At 34.6% G+C, this 26,522-nt stretch overlaps 1 protein-coding gene across 3 annotated transcripts in view; it reads right to left on the bottom strand.

The window, feature by feature from the left end:
- Positions 1–26,522, bottom strand: part of KCNK2 (potassium two pore domain channel subfamily K member 2) — a gene marked incomplete at both ends in the record, with an annotated part of 212,585 nt that overhangs the window by 86,126 nt on the left and 99,937 nt on the right. For 2 of the 3 annotated variants that reach the window (XM_080699580.1, XM_080699579.1), the window contains one exon: positions 7,966–8,083. The exons of the other annotated variant lie outside the window; for it this stretch is intronic. In XM_080699580.1, the coding sequence (XP_080555706.1) occupies positions 7,966–8,083 (118 nt within the window). The remainder of the gene's footprint in view (positions 1–7,965; positions 8,084–26,522) is intronic. 3 annotated transcript variants of the gene reach the window in all.

Here is a 26,522-nt window from a genome sequence, read left to right on the forward strand (position 1 = left end):
TATGTATATGTTAGTATATACATATAATTACATATTAATATATAATTCTATTAATTATAATTTAATGCCCTTGGGTAGTAAAGACATCTTAATTTTACTCTAATCTTAAAACCAACCTCCAAAACAAAGTTCAGTTGTACATTACATCATTTCTGCTGAGTTTTCTACTGATTACTTAGGAGCCTTTAAAATAACTTAAAATGTAAAACTTTTTTTTGGGGGGTGCACACTGGAAATAGACCCCAGGGGCATTTTACCTCTGTGCTACACTCCGAGCCCTATTTTTTATTCTTTATTTTAAAATAGGGCCTCACTAAGTTACAAAGAACCTCACTAAGTAGCTGAGGCTGGCCATGAACCCGATCCTCCTGTCTCAGCCTCCCAAATGCTAGGGTTACAAGTGTGTGCCATCACATCCAGCTTTAAAAATTAAAACTTTAGACCCCACAAATAACTTAAAATTTAAACTTTTCCCCCTAGTACACTATTCCAAGATATAAATATATCTCTTTCTGTTGACTTTTTAAATAATCACTTATCTCTCCACTGTTCTCCTTCCTCACTGCTGCCTTCTTAGTTTATGTCAACATCTTCTTTCACATGTTTTAATGAAATTAACACCCCCTTATTAGGTTTTTCTTCTACCCAGTTCTTGAGTTTCTGACACCAAGTGGTTGTTCCACAACTCAATTCAATTCTGTGGGGTCCATACCTACAGGTTGAGGGCTCAGTACACAGGACTCGCCCCTCAGCCACACATGGCATGCCCAGGCTCCCACACTCCTGCCAACCAACTGTAAATTCAGGAATCTTTATCAACTTCAGGTTGGACCATTCCCTAGATGGACTCACAGAACTCAGGAGAGCACTGTACATGATGATTCTGGTTTGCTTATTAAGAATATAACTTAAGAACAGACAAATGGACATGATACACAAGATATGGAATAAGGGGAAGTCATGGGGATTCCCCATTTTTTCATGTCCTTTCCTGGAATACCACCCTACTACCACCTTGATGTATTTAACATGGAAGCTCTTTGGACCCTGTTTAAGGTATTTCATCGAGGATTCATTAAATAGATGTGCTAGATTAGTTACTGGCCACTGATGATTAAACTCAACCTCTGGCCTCTCTCCTTTTTGTGGAAGCCTGGCAATGGGGCTGAACATTCCACCCCTTAATCACATGATTGGTTCCTATTATAGATGAAAGGCATTTTCCAATGTTCATGTGTTGGCAACTTAATGTCCAATGCACTGTTGAGAGGTGATTATGTCAGAGGGCTCTGCTTCTACAAATGAGTCGATATAATTATTGTGGAAGTAGGATCCTGATAACAGGATGAGTTCAGTTCCTTTCCTTCCTCTTTCTCTCTCTCCCCCCTGCCTCCCTCTCTTTCTCAAGTCCTCTTGCCCTTCTACCTCCTGCGCTGGGGATGATGCAACAAGCAGATGTTTGTCAGATGATTCAACTCCCTGCTCTTAACCCCCACCCCCAGCCTCTAAAATCATGAGCCAAATAACTTTCTATTATTTATAAAGTATCCAATCTGTCGTATTCTGTTAGAGTAGGAAAACAAAAGCCAGACCAAGACAATTCTTCTGGCTATCAGCCCCATTTTATTTTATTTTATTTATTTATTTATTTATTTATTTATTTATTGGTGGTACTGGGGGTGGAACCCAGAGGCTTTCTACCTCTGGGCTATACTCCCAGACCCATTTTATATTTTATTTGGAAACAGGGTCTCACTAAGTTGCCGAGAGCCTCAGTAAGTAGCTGAGGCTGGCTTCGAACCTGCGCGATCCTCCTGTCTCAGCCTCCCAAGTGCAGGGATTACAAGCGTGCGCCACCACGCCCGGCTATCAGCCCCATTTTAAAACTATCTAGGGGACCACTAGGAATCACTCATTAGAACAAACTCAGGTATGATTGAAAGATGGTTAATACAAGTGACAAAAGACAGTCACATTATTCAGAGGATTCTAAGGATTTTAAGAATTCTATGCCAGGAACCTGGAACAAATATCAAGTATGTTTTTATATTACATTTCATATTACATGTTTTGTTCTCCTATGATAGAATACCACCTACTGGGCAATTTATGAGGAAAAGAAATCTATTTGGTTCAATTCTGGAGGATGAGCAGTCCAACAGCATGACATGGACATCTGCTCAGTATGTGGTAAGGGCTTTTCTGTCATCATCCTGTAGCAAAAAGTGGAAGGGTAAGAAAACACAGGAGAGACAGTGAGGGACAGGGAGCCAAGCTTATCCTTTTATCAGGACCCACTCCTGCAATAAGCAGCCCATAGTCACAATAATGGCATTAATTTGCTTCTAGCTCTCACCTCTTGACACTGTTGCATTAGGGGTTAAGTTTCCCACATATGGACTCTGAGCCACATTTAAACCACAGCAATTATACCACATTCTCATTAGTCCTCTTGCTTCAATTTTGCCCTTCAGATGGCAGCCAGTGTCACACCTATACTCTTCTCTGCTTCAATCCTGCTGTGGCTTCCTGATAAATTTAGAAAGTTACCGTGATGTACTGAGTCCTACACGCTCCTCTTTCTAACTTCATGGCTTCTTTCCACTCCCTTCCGCAGGCCTCCAGGGTCTGCACACGGCTCATCTGTATTTCTTGAACATACCCAAATCCACTCCACTCGGGAACTTTGTCGCTGCCATACCCTCTGACTGAACTCTTCCTTCCACTTTTCTTCACATACCTGATTTCTTTTCATCCTTCTGGTTTCAGATGAAATGTCACTTTCCCAGAGAGTTCTTGCATCATCGCTTCAGAACACCTCCTACTCCCTGCTCTGGTTTCTCCCTGTTATTGAACATGAGCTTCTTTTGTAGCACATAACACACTCATTCATGGTCTTGTTTTTAAGTATACCGATTGGTTATTTGTGTTTTCAACCCCAGTGCCAGCTCCATGAGAGGGTATTACCACCTTGCATTTCTAGACTGGCTGAATAAAAGAACAAAAGATGAGGGAGGAAAATAACTAGAATGAAGCTTCCTAAAATAACACAACATATAAAACCCTGGCTATTTTTTACTCCTTTCTCTTAACAGGACCAACTAATATTCTATGAATTACAAGCCTACTGCCTCAAAATTCATTTTATTTGCAATATTGTGACTCCTCTCTCTTCATCTGTTAGTCACCAAGACTGGTTGATTTCTGCATCTAATTATTTCAATGTTTTGTCTTACGCGTTCCCTTCAACATCACCTCAAGGCATCCCATTTGAAACTCTGTTTCACGCACTTTCTGTGGGTCAGCACGACCACCTCCTAATAGTTCTCACAGCTGAGCTGTCAGTTTCCACTCATCCTCTTCCTGACAGATATTAATAATGTCAGGATACTAATGTCACTGTTAACCTTGCCCTTCACTTTCCAAAAATACTATATTATTGTAATAGATTTAAAATCCTCAAAATTTCAATTATATTCAACCACATTTTCCCCACTGAAAGCAGTCAATAATATTTCCCACTATTCCTTTAAACAATTGTCTGATCTACTCAATTGCTTACCTTTCTACCCTCAAAATTAATCATGTTTATTACTCTCTCTGGAATTGTGCTTAGTAAGGCCACAGGTGGAGAGGCTTTTTCCCCTTCATCAGTTTAAACAAATTGTTTTCTCCCAAGCACACGTAGATGTTCAACTTCTCTACTTAAGTTACTTAAGTGTTTCCTATTAGTTCCAGCAGACATGTTTCTTTCCTAGTTCTTATAGCACTTACACTCTTGTTCCATACAACATTTTCTTTTCATTCTTCCTATTTTTTTTCTGGGGATTGAACCCAGGGCCTCATATCTTGCTAGGCAAGAATGATACTACTGAACTACACCTCCAATTCATTATTTATTTATTTATTTATTTATTTATTTTTGTGGTTCTAAGGATTGAACCCAGGTCCCCACACACACGAGGCAAGTATTCTACCACAGAGCTATACCTCTAGCTCATGCCATGTAACATTTCATTGTACAAGACTTATATTTTGTTCTTGAGTTATTTCCAATAAGTAATCTTTATCTCCCAAAGGAGACTGCAAACAAGGACTGTGTTCTTACTTCCCTGAAATCCCAATGGTGGCAAAAGTAGCAGAGATACAAGAGACTGGTTTACACCATCCTGAGGATGAATCCCTTCAACTCTAACTATTCTGGGTAACCTGCAATACCTAAAGAGATTTACTATCCTTTGCCTTTGATATTTTTCACATGATATCTTGATGTCTAAAATGCTTTCTTTGTACTTCAGTTTGACTGAAAAATCCCTAATTCTCTTTTCAGTCTCAAATAAAACAATACCTATTACTTAATGGAAATCTGATTAGTCGTTAATCTTTTTAACCCCAATGCAAACTCCAGGAGGAAGCATAACCACCTTACATTCCTAGCCTGGCTTAATAAAAGTATCACATCCCCATTCCTCACTCACTAACCTACCCTAACTTCTATTTAATGGATCACCTCTGTACATTCCCACTAAATGCTCAACTCATTGCATCCAGCACACTACACTGTGTATATTTGTGTTTATTCCTGACTTATCTGTGTGCAACTTGAGTAAAAACATCTTTTATCTTTGTAACAGTAAAACAATAGTGTCTTATTATTTGTGGAATAAATAAATCAACAAACAAGTTGAAAATTAAGTCTTTTTAAAGAGTTAAGGATTCAATGTCATAGTTGTCAATTGAATGTTAAGTAATAACCAGTTTACCACCATTCATAACACTTAGAATGCCTATTTGTTTTTAATTACAAAAATGATTCTCAAGTATCCACTATTTATCAAGCATTGGGAATGCAGAAAGGACTCAAGCAGATACAAATCCATGACCTCCTACAATTTGCATCTTATTGTAGAGACAGGCAAGGGACTCTGTTTTTTTGCTATGACTAAGTTGGAGCCACAGAAAACTTCTGAATGATGAGCAAATAAAGTGACCTTACTGAGGGGATGGAGGGGGGATGAGGAAAATTCTCTTTAAATGTTAATGATATACATCAACAAACATACCAAAGTCAATCATTAAGCCAAACAATGGAAAGAGGGAGGGGGAGGGAATGGGGAAGTAATTGGGTAAGGGCTAAGTGGGTGATGTGTGCATGTATGCTTCCATCATCTTCTACTCAATTAAGATGTATTGACTACAATACACCAATACAAATTTTAAAAATAGTTCTGAGTGGACAGTTTCTGCAGTGATGCTGGAATGGATGCTGATTTGGACCAAAATGGTGGCAATTTGAAAGGTGAGCAGTAAAGTTAAATCTACTTTAAAGGCAGAGCCAACAGGGTTAGCTAATGCACTGGAAGTGGGGTATGAGGGGGAAAAAAGGATAACAAGGATAGATTTAAGTCTGTGCAAATGTGGAATGGTATTTGTGAAGGTTTGGAAAGTTATATTTTTGTAAAGAATTTATAGATGCATGAAGAGATTCTCTAAAATGTCTTAAATTTTAATTATGTATTTTGTCCATCTATACTTCCCTTGGACATATTTCTAATGCATAGTAAGAGTCATATTTGTGTCTTAAACAAATTAATACAATGGAATAGAAAATCCTTGGCCAACTGCCACCAAGCTAGCTCCATGAAGCACTGCCAGAACTAGGCACCCTATAAAAACCACTACAATTGATTTTCTAAAACTCTCTCAAGTTCTATTTTTAAAATGTCCAATTCAATGCAGATAGTTCTACAGATTGCAACTTCTATGGCTGTTAATAAGCACTTCAAAGTTCACACAACTGTCATCATTAGCAATATTAATAATTACACTTTAAATTGTATGCCAAATGGATACATATGAAAGAGGCCAAAATTTTTACCCTTTTCTATTTAATAAACTTTTACAAAGTCAGAGGAGATGGCTTTAACCAAGGAATAAAAGACTACAAAGTAAAATGTCCCCAAATGTGTGACTCAGAATACTTGAGTCACATAAGATTAAATACTGAGATGGAACAGTGGGAGATTTGGGCTGTCGGGCAGCTACTTAACCTAAATAATCAGCTACTGTGCTCAATGCCTATAATTTGAGGTAAAGCTGGTAATAATGTTTTTTTTTCCTCATGTATTGAAGTATATGTCTGCAAAACTTACTGAATTTAGAAATTAAAAAATGAGACTGCTTATAAGCACATGGTGCAACAGTGTGTATCTATATAATGACTGAGTCTCTTGCAGAATAATTTAGTGGAGGTCATGATGAGTTATAACTGAGATTTGAAGTTTTCATCAGGCATAAACAAACCATTCTCACTCAGTCTGTAAGCCTTTTTCCTGTCTTACAGACTCTTAAGCATTTTACACAAAAAATAGTTATTTCCACAGCAAAAATGGCCAACATGTCTAAGCCTCAAGCTTAACCTATTATTATGGTTAGAAATCAAGGTTGCTCTTTTTCAAGATTTTCATAGCTGCAGAACTTTTGACCTAGCTGATGAAAATGTAAGAGCACACATTACTTCTTGACCTCCTAACACAGGCAAAAACCAACATCCTAAGTTATTGATTTTTCTGGCAAGTGATCCAACACAAAGAGGCACCACAGTGCATTCATATAATGACAGCACATTACAAAATCCAGTCAAAAGAAGAATTTTAAGCAAGAGTTTATCCACAAATTTTCCATGTTCTCTTATTGATGATTTTGATCTAAAATACAGATTTGAAAACTTTATACATGTTGTAATTTATTCATGATATTAAAGAATAAAACTGAAACTTGCAGAATCTAATTCATCCCATAACCCAAGATGAATCCCATGAGAGAAATCTCAGTGTGAGCACATGTGGAAGGAAACAACTTCCCTTTTCGCATATTTTTTCTTCCACCTGAAAGTCATTCATAACTGTGATGACTCAATATCCATCCTGTTCTTAAAAATTAGGACATAAACTTGCCTCCTTCCATGAACAAGAAAGGTGTAAACCTTGCCAAATCTCAAAGATAACAAATATAGCTTTCACCATTTGGGTCTGCATTAAGATCCTCTGGAAAGTTCTTGGGCATTAATGACTGATTAACAGAGAAAAGACATTCCCATTCTGCTGACCAGAAGGTGCTGAATACCTGCATGACCAAATTAAAAAGTGAAAGCATGTTCCATTATGTGACCCTTTTCAACATGATAACAATGGGATTTGAAACATCAAGAGCTGTCCGCCCTTCTTTTTTTTATTTTTGTTTTGTTTTGTTTTGGTGGTACTGAGGTTCCTGGAAACCCTTCAACCTCTGGGCTACACTCCCAGACCTATTTTATATTATTTTGATTTGGAAACAGGGTCTCTTAAGCCAGCAGGGCTGGCTTTGAACCTGCGCAATCCTCCTGTCTCTGCCACCCAAGCACAGGATTACAAACAAGTGCCACCATGCCCGGCTTGCCCTTGTTTTTGTAATCTTCATATTTTAGCATTCTTACTTGTTTGTGCTATTGGAAAATATGACATAAAAACAAACACTGAAGTATTCATTATACATTATCATATAATAACATGCACAGTTTGTTAAAATGCAGAGCTAAATTATAAGGCATTATCAAATAAGCACCTCATAAAAATACTATTGTGATTATATTCAAATCCTTTCCCACTACACTAAAGAAATAAAGATACCCCAAGACATCATTGTTTCAAGCTAATTTTGACATTACTGTATATTCATCAAATGACTCTGTTCTGTTGCTTCAGAGTTTCATATATTTTTTAAAAATGTAACTCAGTATCTAAAATAAAGTCTAATTCATTTTGATTATTGCTTTTCTCAAATCTGAAGCCTCCTTTTCAAAACCAATTTATTATAATTAAGTTTTCTACCTTAAGACCATTTTGACCAATTATATGAAAAATCAAACATATGAATTTTAGATTACAAACTATATCAAAATAAAACACAAAATAAGTTGTCTCCTACCTATAGTTGTAATGACAGTGCCAGCAAAGAAGAAGGAACTTCCCAGATCCCAGTGACTGATTTGATTGGAGGTGTTTCCTATGGGGATAATCCCTGCATTTATTGCTGCCACTATTTGCTGCAAGTTTAAAAAGAAATTCATCAGTATACGTCAATCACACAGAATAATCAAACAGTGTAAATACCACCCGAGAAATGACTACACAAAGAATGTCAGTTCTAACTTGCTTTTCTATTTAAGACATATAGTAGGGATTAAAACATTATACTGAAGAAATAAATAGCAGTAAAATAACAAGAATGGATCTGCAAGAAGCGTCTAGTATTGATCTCAATGTGCATTCATAATATCATTCGTTCACATAGTGGCATATTTTAATTAAAAATTAAATGTAACAATGTCCTTTAGTAAGCAGAATATCAAACTACAATTCAAATAATGTATATATATATATATATATATATATATATATATCTTCATAAAAAAAAACACTATTTCTAAAGTGCTCATCATTTCAAATGCCAAACACAGGCACCCATGCCTAAGTTGCCAATAATTGTAGACAGTGACAGTGCATATCACAAAGGTCCAACAAAACATTCTCAGATGAAAAAGGGAATAGCAATTTACTCTCATGCTTTAGTCAGTCCAATTCGATTCCTTGAATTTCTACAGTCTTGTTTATTCTCTAACAAAGAGAATCACTAAAGACTGACATCTGCATATCCACGCAGGGACTGCTAGGATCTGCATGCTGCTGGGAGCAATACTAAAAGGGTAGACAGAAGGATGACATAATCCCATTTTAAGTCATCAGATGTTGAGGAGGTAAAGGAGAAGATATGTAAGCACAGATGACAAGAGAACATGTTAGAAGAAAATGTGTCGAAGAGAACATAAGTTCCTGCCAGAAACAATTTTAGAGATCTTTATCACTTAATTTTCAGGTTTTTAAAATTGGAAAATATCATTTGATAAAGAAATGAAAAGTCAAGAAAATAGTGATTTGTTTAAAGTTATATAGTTAAATGGCAATTGGTTAATAAGTATAGTCTGAAAATGAAGCTACCACTCAAGGAAGTGACTGGCAAATGGAAATAGCAGCCAGCAAAGAGTTGAACCGGAATTTCCAATCTCATTTCAGAGCTGACTCTTACCATATCTGACTTGTCTTAATCTGTAGAGTAAAACTTCAATAGTTGTATGTAAAATCAGTTGAATTGCATCGCTTTTATTTACTTTACCAGTGACATATGTTTATTATAAGAAAAATTAAAGACATGGAAGACATTAAAAAGATAATAAAAATGATCCATAATTGTAGATCCAGAGATAACCACTGTTAATTTATTAAGGTAGTCTGATATAAACTTTATATATGTTGAATTTGTGAATTATATAAAATAATCTCTAATATTTTTTTCAGTACTGGTGATGGAACCCAGGGGCATTCTACCTCTGAGCTACACACCAGCCCTATTTTTTATCCTTTATTTGGAAACAGGGTCTGAGTTGCGAAGGGCCTCACTAAGTAGTAAGTGAGGCTGTCCTTGAACCGCCATCCTCCTGTCTCAGCCTCCCAAATGCTGGGATTACAAGCGTGTGCAACCACGCCTGGCTTTCTCTAATCTTAATACTATTCCATATACAGTTTTTTTGTAATTACATATTTACATAAACATAGTCCAGTATATAGGCATATATGTTGTTTTAAATTTTGTCTAATATAATAAATCATGCTGTTGTGACTGTATTTGTATATACATATTTCCTAATTTCTTAACATTTTCTGAGGAGATATTGCTAGAAATAAATTTGCCACATTACAGTTTATAAAAGCGTTTGATATACAATAGCAAATAAATATAAAAGGTAGCTTTTCCGTGTAGAACTGCCCCACAACAATTCACTAATGCTTAACAATACCTCTAATACTAATGGCATTTTATCTTTATTGGACTGATAAGAAATAATTATATGTATATATCATGTATTATGAGTAATATCGGGCACTGTTTTCTTTATCCTATGCTAAACACATACAAATGGACACACATGCACAAACACTATATGCAGAGCCCACAATAAAGCTATTTTTGAGATAGTTCTGTTTACCTGACTTTCTATTGTAATTAATACCAGATAAGTCAGTCTCTCTTCATTATCCTTTTAAATCATGTTCTTTTCAGTTATTGTTCTATTTTTATATAAACCTTACACTGAAATAAAGTTTATAGAAATTTTCTTTTTTTTTCATTTCCATAAGTTTAACATATTTCAATTGAAACATGCCAAATATTTCAAATATTCATGTATAGAGAAAATTATTATTTTTTTTTATTATTGAAGATACTGGGGACTGAACCCAGGGGCTATTCCTCTGAGCTATACTCTCAATCTATTTTATTTTTTTCCTTTTGAAATAGGGCCTTGCTAAGTTGCTGAGGCTGGCCTAGAACCTCAATTCTCCTGTCTTAGCATCTGGTTACTGGGATTACAGGCACGTGTGACCATGCCCAGCATGAACATTATTATAATAGTCAAACCTTCCATAATATGTATCTCTATTTAATCTCTTCAATATACTTATTATTATATTTCATATATATCTATACTGTTATTTACTTTTTTCATTTTAAGTTATAATTTTAATTTTACTTTTCATCTTAAGTTATAATTTTACTTTTTAAGTTATAATTATTTATTTCTATTAAATATATGGAAATATACCATTCATCCTTTGCATTAGCAATTCTAAAATTTTATATCTCAGAACAACTTCACATCCCCATATTGAAACTATTAAAAAGTTTTTGCTATTTGTATTAATATTACTCCTTAATATTTGAATTTTTAATTTTTAAAATGTTTCTGATCAGTTCATTTACAAATAACAAGAAGCCCATGTACTTTAACATAAGTAATCTATTTTTAATGAAAACCAAACTACCAGACTAATTCATGTGTATCTATGTTTATAACTGCACAATTTGTAATTGCCAAACTATTGAAACACTCAAGATGGCCATCAACAGATACATTACGAAACTATGAGATATGTATACAATATAATTTTACTGAGCCATAAAGAAGAAGAATATTATATCATTTGTAGGGAAATGGATGGAACTGGAGAACATTATGCTAAGTGAGATTAGCCAGTTACAAAAAGTGAAAAATCTGATGCTGTTCCTATTATGTGGAAGCAAGGGAGAATAGGATATAGGAGGGGACACAGGAGGGACTCTGGACAAAGAAGGAGATAGATAAGCAAAGAAAGTGACCTAACTGAGGGAAATGGGAGAGGGGAAGAGAGACACACACTACTGTACATGATACATATTCACAAACATATCAAAGTCAGTCACTAAATGGAACTGTAGAAGGAGGGGGAGGAGGAGAATTAAGGAAGGGACAAATGTCTGATGTGTGCATTTATGCCTCTATCATTCTGTACTTAATAATGATGTATGATTACAATGTACCAATAAATTTTTAAATGCCAAAAATAAGAAAAAAGTAGTTTTCTAAAACAAACAAAATATGTACTAAGACAATTTATGAATTTATAAAAAGAGGCAGTTTGTAATTTTATAAATATCTTTAATGTCTGACTTAAGTTTTAAAAAGCTCTATTATAATATATGCTTCTACATTCAGCTTGTTAGGCTAATACCTGATATAGTCCTTGGAAAATTATACTATACACTTATAAAAGAAAAACACATTTATATTCTTTAAAAATAGCTTTGACCTTTTCAAACCTCTGACAGTATTTTGGGAACTACATTTAAATAATCACTGCTTAATATTTAACTCATTATTTCTTTATGTGTTTGATTTTGATTTCTATCTAGAAGACCAAAATATACAAGCTTATCATTTACAAACTGACATTTTATCTCCACATATTTTAATAGACATTTTATTATTTTTAATCTCTTATTGCATTGGCTAGTATTTCAACATCAATATTAAATAAGAACAATAAGCAGATTCTTTGTTTTAATTCTTTGTTTTAAGAATGCTTGAGTGTTTCATCATTAAATACCTTGACTTAAAAATGACAAAAAATGACATTTATTTAAATTCATTATGAAAGAAAGCATATGTAAAGGACAGATCAATAAAGCTGAAAAAATAAAAATGCCTTTGGGAAATATTTTAATGTAGCAACACTCATATAATGGATGTAACAAGTGAAGAATCTAAAATCATTTATAAATTAAATTAAAAGTTGTTGGTTCATATACTTTAATACTAATATTCATCAGCTATAAAAATCAATGCATCATAAAGTCAAAAGAGATGTTTATCATAATCCTGCTGTTTGTGGCTACTGAAGAGGAAGCAACTTCACAGCAATAAATATGGGATAAGACACTGATTCATGTGCTTAAAAACACTGTAGATATAGCACCAGGAACTCTAGGTTTGCAACTCCTAGGAAAAACTAATGATTCCAGTAAAAATCAGAAAAGAGTAAGGTGTAGGCAGATAATTACATCCAAAATATATTCTTACATTTTACAGACATTTCATTAATTTATTCCAAAAGTGGTTATCAGTTTATGATGGTAGGCAATAGAGGAACAAAAGCAAAGCAAAAATAGGGATATATAGATGAGAAAGGGGAAGGTAGCTCTTCAGACTTACCCCAATTAAATAGAATTATCTTTCTGACCACAGCAAGTTAATTCTTCCAACAACTGATTTAATACAACTTTTGTTGCTGGTACAATTATTTAATCTTATTCTTTCCCTTCTCAATGATGAGGTGTGATATTACCCAGATATTTGAATAAAGTCTACAAATTATTTAAATTCAAAAGAAATAAATGTAGAGCTAATCAGAAACAATAGTGTCCTGTAATCTGTAGGTTATAAATAGCTGACATGGAGCTATGATTACTGAAAAAAGGCTTGAGATCGGACTTAATATATATCAAATCACTATGGGAGAGTCTACCATAGGTCTTTTCTCTTGTTCTCATAAATTTGTTTTATGTTTTTGTACAAAGTTTCTTGGTGAACATCCATAGGCCAAAGTAAGCCCTTTGATCTAGATATAAATCTCCAATATAGATCTAGAACTCTCTGCAATTCCATCATTAATTCAGGTCATCAGAGAACCTAAATCCCTTCATGAGAACTATTTCTGGTGTAGACATATTATGTAGCTAAAGTGACATGATCAATTAATGGATAAAAAATTGTTCATTTTTCATTACAAGCAACTTTCCTGGACAATCAAGTCATGCTAATAACTTATGACAAGGAAGACTTGTTCAGATAAAGATAATGTGGGGTCTTATGCATTTAATCCTAATATATGATTACTTGAAATTTGATTAAGGAAGGGTTTCTGAATTCTTACTTAATTTTTCTGTTCAGTTTATAGACATGCCTAGAATATGTGCTAAGGAAAATGAGGTGAATACATGGTTTTGGTTAAGAATATAGGCTGATACTAAGATATGGAGCTCTATGAGGCCTATAAAAACAAAAATGATAAAGGCAGTTACTTATAAGAATAATTACAGAAAATCTTGATCTCCACAACAATGATGGCTTTAGAATCAAAGTATGCAGAGTTCTACTGTGAATTTGTACATCCATAAAAAAACAAATGATCTTTCAGTTTCATCTGGCATATTGGAACTACATTTAGCTTTAACACCAAAAATTGATGACATACTTCTTTGTAATTATATGTAAGTAGCACAGACTTGGAATTCAAGGAAATAGCTAAAAATCATGAAAATGTTTTCACAAGCCCAATGCCAAGGAAAACCTTTTTATTTGTCACAAAGTATAAGAATGGCTATGTTTCTATTATTAAAGAAAAAGATATTAAACATTGAGCAACCTCCAGAAGGCTCGAAACATGGGTTGTTTTCACAGTAATTTTATTGTGACCCTAAAATTACAGGTGACATCAAGAAGTTCTGATTTCACTCTTTTCCCCTCTACTTAGATGTTTAGGTTCTTCAAAACAAGACTGCTCCAAGTGCTTTCTTCAAATTCTTCCTGTTAATATCATAATCAGGATTTCATTAAAATATACTGCCATATATATGTAATTCTAGAAGTAGGATGACATTAATAATTGGAACATTTTAAGTGATATTAGAAACACTAAACCACTGGTATAAAGTGTTAAGACCTAATTAAGTCACACTAATGATTTATGTGTAACTGTTCAATGGCAACTACTTTTAACTGAATTTTAAAGAATGTTCCCATTTTTTCCTTTTAATAAAGGAAAATTATTTCCAATAAAATGGTATAATGGCCAAATCTTGTTATAATTATATGGAAGTCTGTATAATCATATAGTTCCCAAAAGAGTAACTTATGTATTCTCTGACCAAATTTATATTAGGCACAATTATAGATCTTTATTTGCAATATTTCATTATGCGGAACCAGTTCCACCTTGAGAGGAGGCTAGCTATTAGTAAAGAAATCAAATCACACCTTTACAACACTGCACTTGATCCCTTCAACCATGTAGGCAAGGTTATTTTGAAACATTTGAAGAATGCATAATGAGAAAAGAAAAATAAGTGATATCTCACTGCCCAAGGACTCAAGAGAAGATAATGGTATTACAATTTATGGTTGCAGAACAAAAGTAATCGTCACCCATGGACAACACACAATCATGTATGAATTGTGTTGTCAAAGGCTACGGGATCTTCATGCATCTCACTTTCAACCTCTGGCTACATGTCAACATTATGATGACCTAATTCCAGATGATGTGAACTGCTTTAGTCCTGCTAATAAAACAGAAAAGTATCTCAAGACAGGCCTTACTCTTAGAGGATCAAAACTCAAACACAGAACTGGGGATGCCCAGGCAAACTCAGCTGGCATGTTTGAATCAATGAGAATTCACACTGGTTTACCCATTTCCTAAACTTTTAGAAATTTATTGGACATATTTGTCTGAAATGTTATTTATGGACATTAATTGATAGATGGAGCACCTTCTCTGATGTCAGGGACACACAGCAGTCTCAATCACTTGGTGTTACTTTTTTGCCATTTTATGTATCAAATTAAGTTCCACCAATGGTCAGCTGTAAAAGGTTTTATTGTGAACATACATAGAAAGCCATCCCATGACACATTGTTTCCACCACTGGGAATAAGCTCAGAAACCAGAGCCATCTTTTTTTTTTTTTTTTTGTCCTTTCATCCTTCCATGATATTCTAGAAACTATAGGAAGGCCAAGGGCTCCTTGCATGAGATGGTATTTCTGTCAGAGTGCATCAAGTGCACTGATAATCCACAAGGGAAAATAGACTTCTTGAAAACCACATTGGATTGGCACATTGCTCTTTAGGAATTTCAGGAGAAGTTCCAGGCTAATGATAATGACTAAACCACATAAAATTGCCAATATCTGAGAACCCTGAGCCTATGAAATAGGATTTCGGTATCAGCCCACAAAAGAATGGTACTTGCGTTTGAGTGAACAGCATGTAAATAACATATATTTAATTGCAATGTGATATTTATTATTGCAGATTTTAAAGCTGATTTTCTTAAGCAGGAAATTAATAGCAAATCATTCAGCTACAACTTTGCTTACAAATCTATAGTGAAGAATATGTACTTACTAGTTTAAGTTAAATTTTCTTTTTTTGTGTGTATGTGTGTGTGTGTGTGTGTGTGTGTGTGTGTGTGTGTGTGTGTGTGTGGTTGCCAGAGATTGAACCCAGGGACATTCTACCTTCAATCTACACCTCAGCCCTATTTTTTATTTGAAAATAAAGTCTTACTAAGTTGAGAGCCTCAAAAGGTTACTCAAGCTGGCTTTGAACTTGCAATCCTTCTGTCTCAGCCCCAAAGTACTGAGATTACAGGCATGCACTCCACGCCTAGCTAAATCTTTTATTTCTGAGAACATTACCTTTCAAGAAAAGTAGAAACTTAATACATTATTGGTGGGAATGCAAATTAATACAACCACTTTGAAAAACAGCAAGGAAGATCTTCAGAAGAATGAAAACGAACTTAACATAAGACCCAGCAATACCACCTATGGGTATCTATCCAAAAAAATGAAAACCAAATGACCAAACAAATGCATGAGTATCTATGTTCATAGATGTACAATTCATCATTCCCAAATTAGGGAAGTAGCCAAGATGCCCATCAACAGATGAGTGGATTACAAAACTGGGATATGTACACAGTGGAATTTTACCCAGCCATAAAGGAGGACAGAATTATGCCATCTACAGGGAAATGTCAGAAAAAAATAAGAAATGAGATGCTTTCCTGAATATGTGAAAACTAGAGAGAAATGGGTAATAGGAGGAACTTTAGTTGAAGAACGGACTCTATAGAGGAGCAATTAAACTGACCTATCTGAGGGATGGGAGGGGTGAATATGAAAACTTTTTAAAGCACATTATGTACTTAAACAAACATATCAAAGTCAATCACTAAATCAAGCATGGGAATGAGGGAGGGGGACAGAATGGGATGGGGACTGGATAAAGGCTAATTGGGTAATATGTGCATGTATATCTCAAGATTTTTTTATTCCATTAAGATGTTTGACTACAATGCACCAATTAAAATATATTTTAAAAATGGAATGACTGTTAAATCCTCATTGGAAATTCAAATAGTGTTCAATCTTTGCATATGTCTGAGAAATCCAAAGATACTAATTAAGAAGACGGTGTTTTGTAGAAGTAGTATTCATGACTTGACATAAACTATTCCATACTGATTTATATACTTTCTAGACTATTTTTGGATAAATGAACTTGCAAATCATTACATGAAACTTTTTTTTTCCCCAGAAATTCTATACTAATATAGCTCTGGTCTTTTTCTAAGAAAAGCAGAGGCATCTACGTAAATCCAAACAGGAAACAGACATCTGAAAATTACATCCACAATCAAATAATTATAACAAGTATCGATAAACACTATAGATCATGAATCTAACATCAATGATATTTTACTTTCATAGGAAAACACATCTCTAACTTTCCCACGGAGAACACAGAAGGAGCAGTACTTTTGCATTTTTATACAGCATATAGGTGTTAATTGATACTATGTTTAGAGACTGGTAAAGAAGCGCATGTTCAAAGTTTCCCCAGAGTATATTTTCTAAGTAAGAAAAGTAATAATGCAATAATGTTTTTAATCTATTGTTTTTATTGGAAACAATCTGAGTCAAAATATATGTCATATTTTCTCAGAAAGGCTTTCAAATCCCTTGAGTACATTTCCAAGTGAGAAAAGATCTAAGTTTAACCACACATTAATTAGAATCTTCTTATGAAGAAGCATCCCCCTTAAAAAAAAAAAAAAGCTAATTCTTATAACTTAAAAAGGAGGAAGTTTCTGTGAGCTAGACTTCAGAAGGCACATCTAAATCTGCTTCCTCACCTTCTCAATCTTTCCTTCTATTTAGGGCTTATGCAATTGCATGTCAAAGCTATTTTTGTACAGGCTAATGAAGTGCACAGCTTTTTCTTGTTCTTTTCAAAGTGTGAATTTATTTCCTTTTAATGGAAACAAAGGCTTAAAATCGAAAGCAGGGAACAACAGAGTTGGGGGTGGATGACACCAAAGGCAAAACGCACACTGCTGGGTATCAAGAGATGACTTTCCTAGTCTTATCCACTTAGGAATTCATTTTTAAATTTTTATCAGTGTATTATGATTATATATAATATCAGAATTCACTGCAACATATTAGCACATGCATATAGCTTAATTTGATCAATAAACGTATAACTGGATATTGGAAAAACTACTAAAAAGGAAAAGACAGTCTCTAAAATGCAACATGCATGCATTTAATTTTTTTCAATAGTTGTAATAATTAGATCTATCTTCAATAATTTTCATGCAATATAAGCATGTTCTAAGACATTGTGAAGTCTTCAGAGCTTCAAATGGCCACAATAGTGCACTGAGTAGCTACATGCGATACAGTTTTTTGAAAAAAAAATTTTTTTGATGGTACTGGGGTTCCTGGAAACCCTTCTACCTCTGGGTTACATTCCAAGACCTATTTTTATACTTTTTTGTTTGGAAACAGGGTCTCTTAAGCCAGCGCGATCCTCCTGTCTCCACCTCCCAAGTGTGGGGATTACAAGCGTGCGCCACCACACCCAGCTGAAATTTTTAATTATTTTATCTAATTATACAATACTGAAAATTAAAGTGCACAGACTATGTAGTCTTAAAAAAGAGGACTGAGTAAACAAGAGACTGAAATCAAAGGGACAGCAACTAAAAAAGTATTTTTATGCCATTTGGCCTATGGTATCCTACAATATTCAACATATATTCACAGGTTATTTTTAAAGCCTTTCTTCTATCATTGAATAAATTTTAATAATGGTTACCCAGTGCAAATGACTATTTGCAGATTTGTTATAGAGAAAATATTATACATCAGATAAGGAACAAACTCAAAACACTGAAATACTTTTATGTTGGGGGGCTGAATAAGATGAGCAGACTATATACAGAAAGGACCAAACATGGTCAAGAACCTAAGTCCTTGCCAAACTGAAGGAGCCATAAAAATACTTTGATTTATAATTACAATTCACCAATAAAAATGCAAAAATAAATTTAATATTTTCTAAAACAAAGAAGAATATAATATAAAGCAAGAATACTAAATTCTGCATTTCCCTTTTTATACATCTTTGAGTTTGCCTATATTTCAAATTATTGCATCAAAGAATAATATTTTATGGAAATATTAATCTTTGTCTATCTTTCTGACCACCTTCTGCTCCATCTGAGCATGAATGGCTGAAGAAAATCAACAAAAGAAAAAAAAATATGGAAAGAGGTGGCAAAGGAAGAAATCATTAAAACAAAAGGGAAAATAGAAGGAGAGAGATAAAGTTAGTTTAAATGGCAAATCATAGAGTTCTAGAAGAATAAGATTAAAAACTTAATAAAAGTTATAGTTACTCTACTTATTTAGAAAGTTTCTTTAAAAGAAATTGTCTTGAAAATAGGACTTGAGTAGACAGGAGTCTAAAATCAAAGAGACAGCAACTAAGAAAGTATTTTTATGACATTTGGCCTAAGACATCCTACAATACCCAACATACATTCACAGGTGTTTTAAACCCTGAGTTACTAAGCTGCGAATAACAAATAAGTTAAAATGTGACAAAGGAAGTTTATTTTGTCTACTACCTACATCTAGAGTCCCCAAATTTGAAAGATTCTGTTGCCTTTTTCCAGTGTAGTCCTTGGTTTTATTTGATTTTCCAGAACACTTTGGCCTATATTTCCATAACAGATGCAATTTTAAACAAAATATATTTATATTGATATAAAAGAATCATATGTGAAATAGTTAAGGAAATTATTCAAGTTTCCATAAAAATGCAATCTGTAATTAAAAGCTTTAAAAATGAATTTTTCCTATCCTTCTTGAATATATAACTAAAAAAAGAAAAAAATCAGCCAGGCACGGTGGTGCACGCTTGTAATCCCAGCTTGGGAGGCTGAGATAGGAGGATTGCAGTTCGAGGACAGCCTCAGCTACTTAGTGAGGACCTTTGCAACTCAGTGAGACAGACCCTGTTTCAAAAATAGGGCTAGGGGTGTCAATTGGAGGTAGAATGTCCCTGGGTTCCATTCCAAGTTCCGCAAAAAAAAAAAAAAGAAAGAAAAAATCACAACAAAGATGAAAAATCTCAGACTCTAGATGCATATATATCTAGAAATATAGGCCAAAGTGCAAAGTGTTCTGGAAAATCAAATAAAACCAAGGACTACACTGAAAAAAGGCAACAGAATCTTTCAAATTTGGGGACTCTAGATGTAGGTAGTGGACAAAATAAACTTCCTTTGTCACATTTTAACTTATTTGTTATATATCAGTGGCCACTTAAGAAAATTTGTATTTGAATCAACAAACTTATTACAACCCTAATTAGTCATCTATAAAAGTCAAACACCATGAGACTAAACCATTCAAATAATATTATGATAGACAGTTCCTGTTTTAGGCCACAGAAAATGTATTTCTCATTGCCATTGAGTTGACTCATTGCCATTACTAAGCCCACAAGAAATTTCTATGCCTTCGGATTTCAGGTATAATTTCTCAATACACTGCTGAAGTAGCTTACTAATGACTTGCTAACATTGTGCAGAGGAAAAGAAAGCTTTGAAAAACTGTTTAATATGTTTATATTTCTTGGCTTGGCATCTCAAAATCAAGACAATAACATTAACTTTATCAAACATTGTAGTTCACACTCATCCTGTCAGCATCTTAACTTTTCTCCAACTTGCCCTCTTCCCTTCTTGATTACACCCCCATACTCTTCTAATGATAGTAAATATTGAATTGGTTGAAAAACAGGAACCGGCTAGAATTTCTTTCTCTTCTTCAAGCCAGCTGGAACAACTGAGCTACCCTTGACACCTGTCCAGTAGTTGTTACACAAAAAGGCAATTAAACTCTTCCCTCCGGCACCTCTCATGCTGACATGAGATGTCACACCACAGCCATCAACACTGCAAACAAGCCTGGCACCTCACTCCTCTTGCTTCATACATCAGTGACTCAAGTGTGCTGGGCTGTTCAGCTTCACTCAAACAGGAATATCTATTTCAGGAGCATTTCAGAGGACAAGAACCTATGAAAGCTGAAGATGCCTTAAAATTCACATGATAAGAAGCATAAGGGAGGTTGGTCTTCTCTGCTGAGAGGCCCAGAATGTGAACATCCATTTCCACGGAGGTTTTCAGTCTGCAATGCCTGGAGGGATACCATGCTGGGCCAAGCATCCTCATAGACCACATTTCTCCTGTCCCCTAATCAACTCAGTCTATGAATGTGTTTAATGTTTAAACAGTGAAAAGAATAAAAACCAGGAAAAGAATAAAAAGACTCTGTAAAAGTACTGTCTTTTCTCTTGAGTACCTGGAGGAGGTCTGGATAGGGAAGAGAAATGGCATTAGATGACTAAATACACTTGGACCTCACGGAAGGATATTTTTATACTTTTATTGGTGCATTATAACTACACATCAAAGTGAGATTCAGAGTGATACATAATCCCATGCACACATCACTAAGTGTATTTCCCTCCATATCCCATCCTCCCTCTCCATACATGTTAATGAGATTAGTAATGACACCTTCCTATATGGGCATAGCACTATTTGAACTGTTTCCTTCACTTGTTCCCCTTTTCCCCTGTCCATCTCCTTCTCCCAGTCTCTTTCCACTGTTCTACTGGTTTCTCTGATCATTTGACTAAAGTGCCTTTTGCTTTCTATCTTCATTCTAACTTTTACATCCAAGAGAAAATGTATAACTCTTGACTTGCTGAGACTGGATGGCCTCGCTTAGCATAATATTTCCTAGTACCATCCATTTTCCTATGAATGATAACTTTTTAAATTTTCTTTTTCTTTCTTTCTTTCTTCTTCTTCTTCTTCTTCTTTTTTTTTTTTTGGTGGCACTGGGGTTCCTGGAAACCCTTCTACCTCTAGGCTACACTCCCAAATCTATATTATAATTTTTTTATTTCAAAACGGTCTCTTAAGCCAGAGAGGCTGGCTTCGAACCAGCGCAATTCTCCTGTCTCCATGTACCAAGCGTGGGGATTACAAGCGTGTACTACCATGCCCAGCATTTTTTTTTTCTTTTTTGATGGGTAAAATTCCATTGTGTATATATACCACATCTTCTTTATCCATTCGTCTGTTGATGGACACCTAGGTTGGTTCCAAAATTGGCCACTGTGAATTGTGCTGCATAAACATGTGTTGCTACAGTATCCTAACTTTTCTATGGAAAAATATTGAGTAGTATAGCCGGGTCATTTTTAATCTCCTGATATACATTTGTTAGATGTCTTTTAGATAGCTGCCTCTCCCTAGATTCACTATTTGAACTCAAAAGTGTAATACCTGAGGGACTTCACCAATAACCTTGTGAGAATGATCTATATAGTGTTACTTAACAGAAGTCAAATGCAAATTATTTATCTTTTGCAAAAGCTAAGGCATAGAGAGGCCAGGTGAATCACTAAATCAAAATAAGTGAAACAACAATAAAATAACTTGGCAAAAGAGTGTCAGGTGTTGGCATCACATTTTTGACACAGGTAATTTACTCATCCCAGAACAAACCTTTTCCCTTGGCTCACAGAACACCACACTCTGTAGCCCTCTGTCTTACCTCCCTTCCTGCTCTGTCTCATATGTGAGCCTAGATTTCTTTCTGTCCTCCATCCATCCTCACTTAGAGGTTATTTTCACTTAAGCACAAGGCTTTAAATATTATTGATAGGCTGATAACTCCCAAATGTATTCATCCTGGACTGCTCCCCTTCTTTGATGTCAGAAAGGCAACTAAACTGATCACATATCAAATGGAACTCTTGAGCTCCTCCTTTTTCTATCTGAGTTCTTTCAATATCATTAACTGGCAACTCTATTCTTCCAGTTCTCTGAGAAGAAATTTATGAATCATCTTTGACATCTTCTCATACAACTCACCTCAAACCCTATTGGCTTTAACTTCAAAATATTCTAAATGCAACCATATTGCATCACATCTATTGATTCCACCTTTATGTATGACTCCAGCTCCTTCCCCCTGGGTTCTCGCAGCACACTCCCATTATTGTCTCACCACATTCTACTTTTTCACAGTGATCCCTATAAGTTGTACTTTGGATTCTTTTCCAAGTCTTTCTGTGGTCTTTTTAAGCTCACTCAGAATGAAATCTAAGACATTTTATAGTAATGTACCAGGTCTAAAGCAACTGGGAACCTGTTACCTCTCTGGCTTTTTTTTTTAATGCAAATTCTTCTCCTTTCCTTAAATTACTCCCTCTAACAATGTGGCCTCTGCCAAGAATGCACTTACCTTTGAGCCTTTGTACCCACTCCTCTCTAATTGGAATTCTTCTCTCCACTTATAAACATATCTATATAGAGCCAAATCTTTATTATCACTCATATTTCTGCTAAAATATTTAATTCTCTGATCAGCCAATTTTACTAGACTAGGCAATGACTCTTTTTAACACAATTCATATTATTTTTCAAGACACTTAAAACTGTCTTATGTATTAGTTTATTTATTGGTTTCTATAATTAAAAAAAATACCTGAGTTGCTTATGGCTTTCAATCTATAGTCTCAAGAGAGATATAATCAGCAAAATGGTAGAACAGAAAGCCCCAGCCTCTCCTCCCCACTGAATTAGATCTATATTAAATAGTACACAGAAAATTCACATTGTAAGAAATCAGAAATCATTTAAGAGCCTCCTACAACTCAGGAAAAGTATCAAAAAAATGTATTTGTCCTGCCCAACTCACACTCAAAGCACTGAGGAAATCTGGCATATTCTAAAAGTTTTTGGGCCACTGAGAACAAAAGAGAGCTGAGATGGATGTGATGGCCTCAAAGAAACTGTATTATCACATATAGACACCAGAGGGAGCAAGAGCTTACAAGCTTCTGGTGGGGAAATGAGTACATTTCCATAATTTTTAAGTAAACACACACAGTCTAAAGGATGCACAGAATTAAGAGGTTTGAGAGGTCCCCAAACAAGGATAGGTATTCCCTCAGAAAAACCAAGCTCTTAAAAGGTTAAAAGAGGCAGCTGTTTTTCAAAGTATACAGAGTTCATCATGAAACTTACAATGCATATAAAGAAACAGGGAAACATGGCCCAATCAAAGAGACATAATAAAGCTACATAAACTGATGCTACAGAAAAAGATGCATATGGATACCTGATAAAGATTCAAAATAATTGGCATGAAAAAGTTCAATAAGCTCATAAAATAATTTATGAACTAAATGAGAAAATCAGCAAGAAGATAAAAGAGAAACAGGAACCAAACAAATTCTGGAGCTGAGGATAAAATAATTAACTTGTAAAGGTTACTGGAGATGTCTGTAGTAGATTTGATCAAACACAAGGAAAATTTAGCATGCTGGAAAAAGATCATGCAATATGAGGATAGGGGAGAAAAAGGAAAGAGAGAGAGGAGAGAGAGAGAGAGAGAGAGAGAGAGAGAGAGAGAGAGAGAGAGAGAGAGAGAAAGAGAGAGAAGAAGAAGAAGAAGAAGAAGAAGAAGAAGAAGAAGAAGAAGAAGGAGGAGGAGGAGGAGGAGGAGGAGGAGGAGGAGGAGGAGGAGGAGGAGGAGGAGGAGAAAGCCTAGATAACCAACAAGATATCATCAAGTAAATACATATATCAACATACTAAAGGGCATTAATAAAAGCTGACAGAAAACATTACATTCAATAGTAAAAAGTGAAAAACTCTTAAGTTTCTTTTTCCTTTAAGATCAGGAATAAAGTAAAATCCTCCTCTCTCAGCCTCCCAAGTACTGGGGTTACAAGTGTACACCACCACATCTGGCTAAAGACTTTTCTGAAAGTACTCTTATTACTAATGAGTAAATTCATTAAAGTTGCAGGAGAACAATGCACCACTCTGGTTGGAGAGTTGATAAAAGAAGAGAGAATACATGTGTGGATATGGAGTATAAAGGATTATATTTGCTCTTAATCCAAAACTGTTCTAGATAAAAAGTCTAGTAATAAGTTAAAAAAGTAATTTTTGGAGTAATAGTTACCTATTACTGTTCTAAAACTATTCTAAAACAAAACAAAATACACATATAGTAATGGAATATAGACTAATAGAACAGAATTGGGAGCCCCAAAATAAACCCACATATAAACATTCAAATGATCTTTGACAAGATTATCAAGACTACATGATGGAAAAAAATAATCTATTCAACAAATGGTGTTGGGAAAACTGTATATTAACATACAAAAGAATATCAGACCTTACTTTACAGTATACACATATACTATACAACTCAAAATGGACTAAGGTCATAAGACTCAGCCATAAAGAACAACAAAATTATGTCATTTTCAGGAAAATGGATGGAACTAGAGAATATTACGTCAAGTGAGATCAGCCAATCTCATAAAGTCAAAGCTTATATGTTTCTCTCATATGTGGAATAGTAGAAAGAGACTGAGAAAGGAACAGGGCAGGAGAAAAACTAGGAATGAGGAAGAGAATAGTTTGAATAAAGTTATATCCATACATGAAGGTCTCACTGACATGTATGGAGCAGTGTAGAAGGATATGGAAGAAAACATACCACAGAAAATGAGTATCAGTCATAGAAGGATATCACAGGCATCAAGTGATGTGTGTGTGTGTGTGTGTGTGTGTGTGTGTGTGTAGTTATATCACTCTGAATCTCAGTATGATGTGTAGTTGCACTGTACCAATAAAGGTATTGAATAAATAAATAAATAAATAAATAATATCTTTGAAGCAGAATGACAATCAAAAGAATGAAAGGACAACTTACTAAATGGAAAAAATAATTCACAAATCATAATATCTGATGAGGATTTAATATCCAAAATATATAACAAACTTACACAACTCAATATCAAAAAATAGCATACTTTTTAAATGTGCAAAAAATTAGACATTTCTCAAAAGAAGATATACAATGGACAATGAGTATATGAAAAGATGCTCAATATCACTAATTATCAGGAAAATGCAAATTAAAATAACAATGTGATACTATTTCATGCACATCCCTTAGGCTCTCATCAAAACAATGGAAAATAACAAGTATTTGCATAATTAGAGAGAAACTTAAAAGAGTTCTGGAGGGAAAGTAAATAGGGAGTTTGTAATGAAAAAGAACATGAAGGTCCCTGAAAAAATTCCTAATAGAAGAACCATATGATAGAGCAATCCTGCTTCTATATTCAGAAGAATTATAAACAGGATCTCAAAACAATGTACACTCTCATGTCTGTTGCAGCACTATTTACAACTGTCACGAGTAAAGAACCTAAATGTCCACTGATAATTATGAATACATTAAGAAAATTGGGTATACACATAAAATGGGATATTATCTGACCTTAAAGAAGAAAATCCTGCCATATGCTATCATATGGATGAACTCTGAGGACATTTTGCTAGGTAAACCAGACATATATATAAAAGATCTTCACCATAGACCACAAAGCATCTGGTCCAACTAAAACCTTTTAAAATGAGCCAAATAAAATATACCTCAACAGGAATGATTTATTGATCTCTTGGTGAGAACAAGGTCTCACCAAGTTGTGGAAGGCCTCACTAAGTTACTGAGGCTGGCTATGAACCTGCAATTTTCCTATCTGCACATATCACAATTTTCCTATCAGGCACATAGTAGGTTCTAAGTGAATACTCAATATGTTTTGAGATTTTCACTTACCAGGCAAATACAGTTCTAAGTTACATTACTTCTCTTTACTGATGCATGTTGGATTTATTATTCTTTAATTTGTGAAGTCTTCCTAAAATATATATGCATAACTTCATTTGGAGGTTTTGGGGATGAGACACTTTATTAAGACACTATCTATCTTTATTTTACCCAAGATTCAGAAGGATCCTCACAATCCTAAAATTTTTATATTGTCGCTCATTCATTTAGCAATACATAGAAGG

Source organism: Muscardinus avellanarius (genome assembly GCF_963383645.1).
Source record: "Muscardinus avellanarius genome assembly, chromosome: 7".
Taxonomy (NCBI): domain Eukaryota; kingdom Metazoa; phylum Chordata; class Mammalia; order Rodentia; family Gliridae; genus Muscardinus; species Muscardinus avellanarius.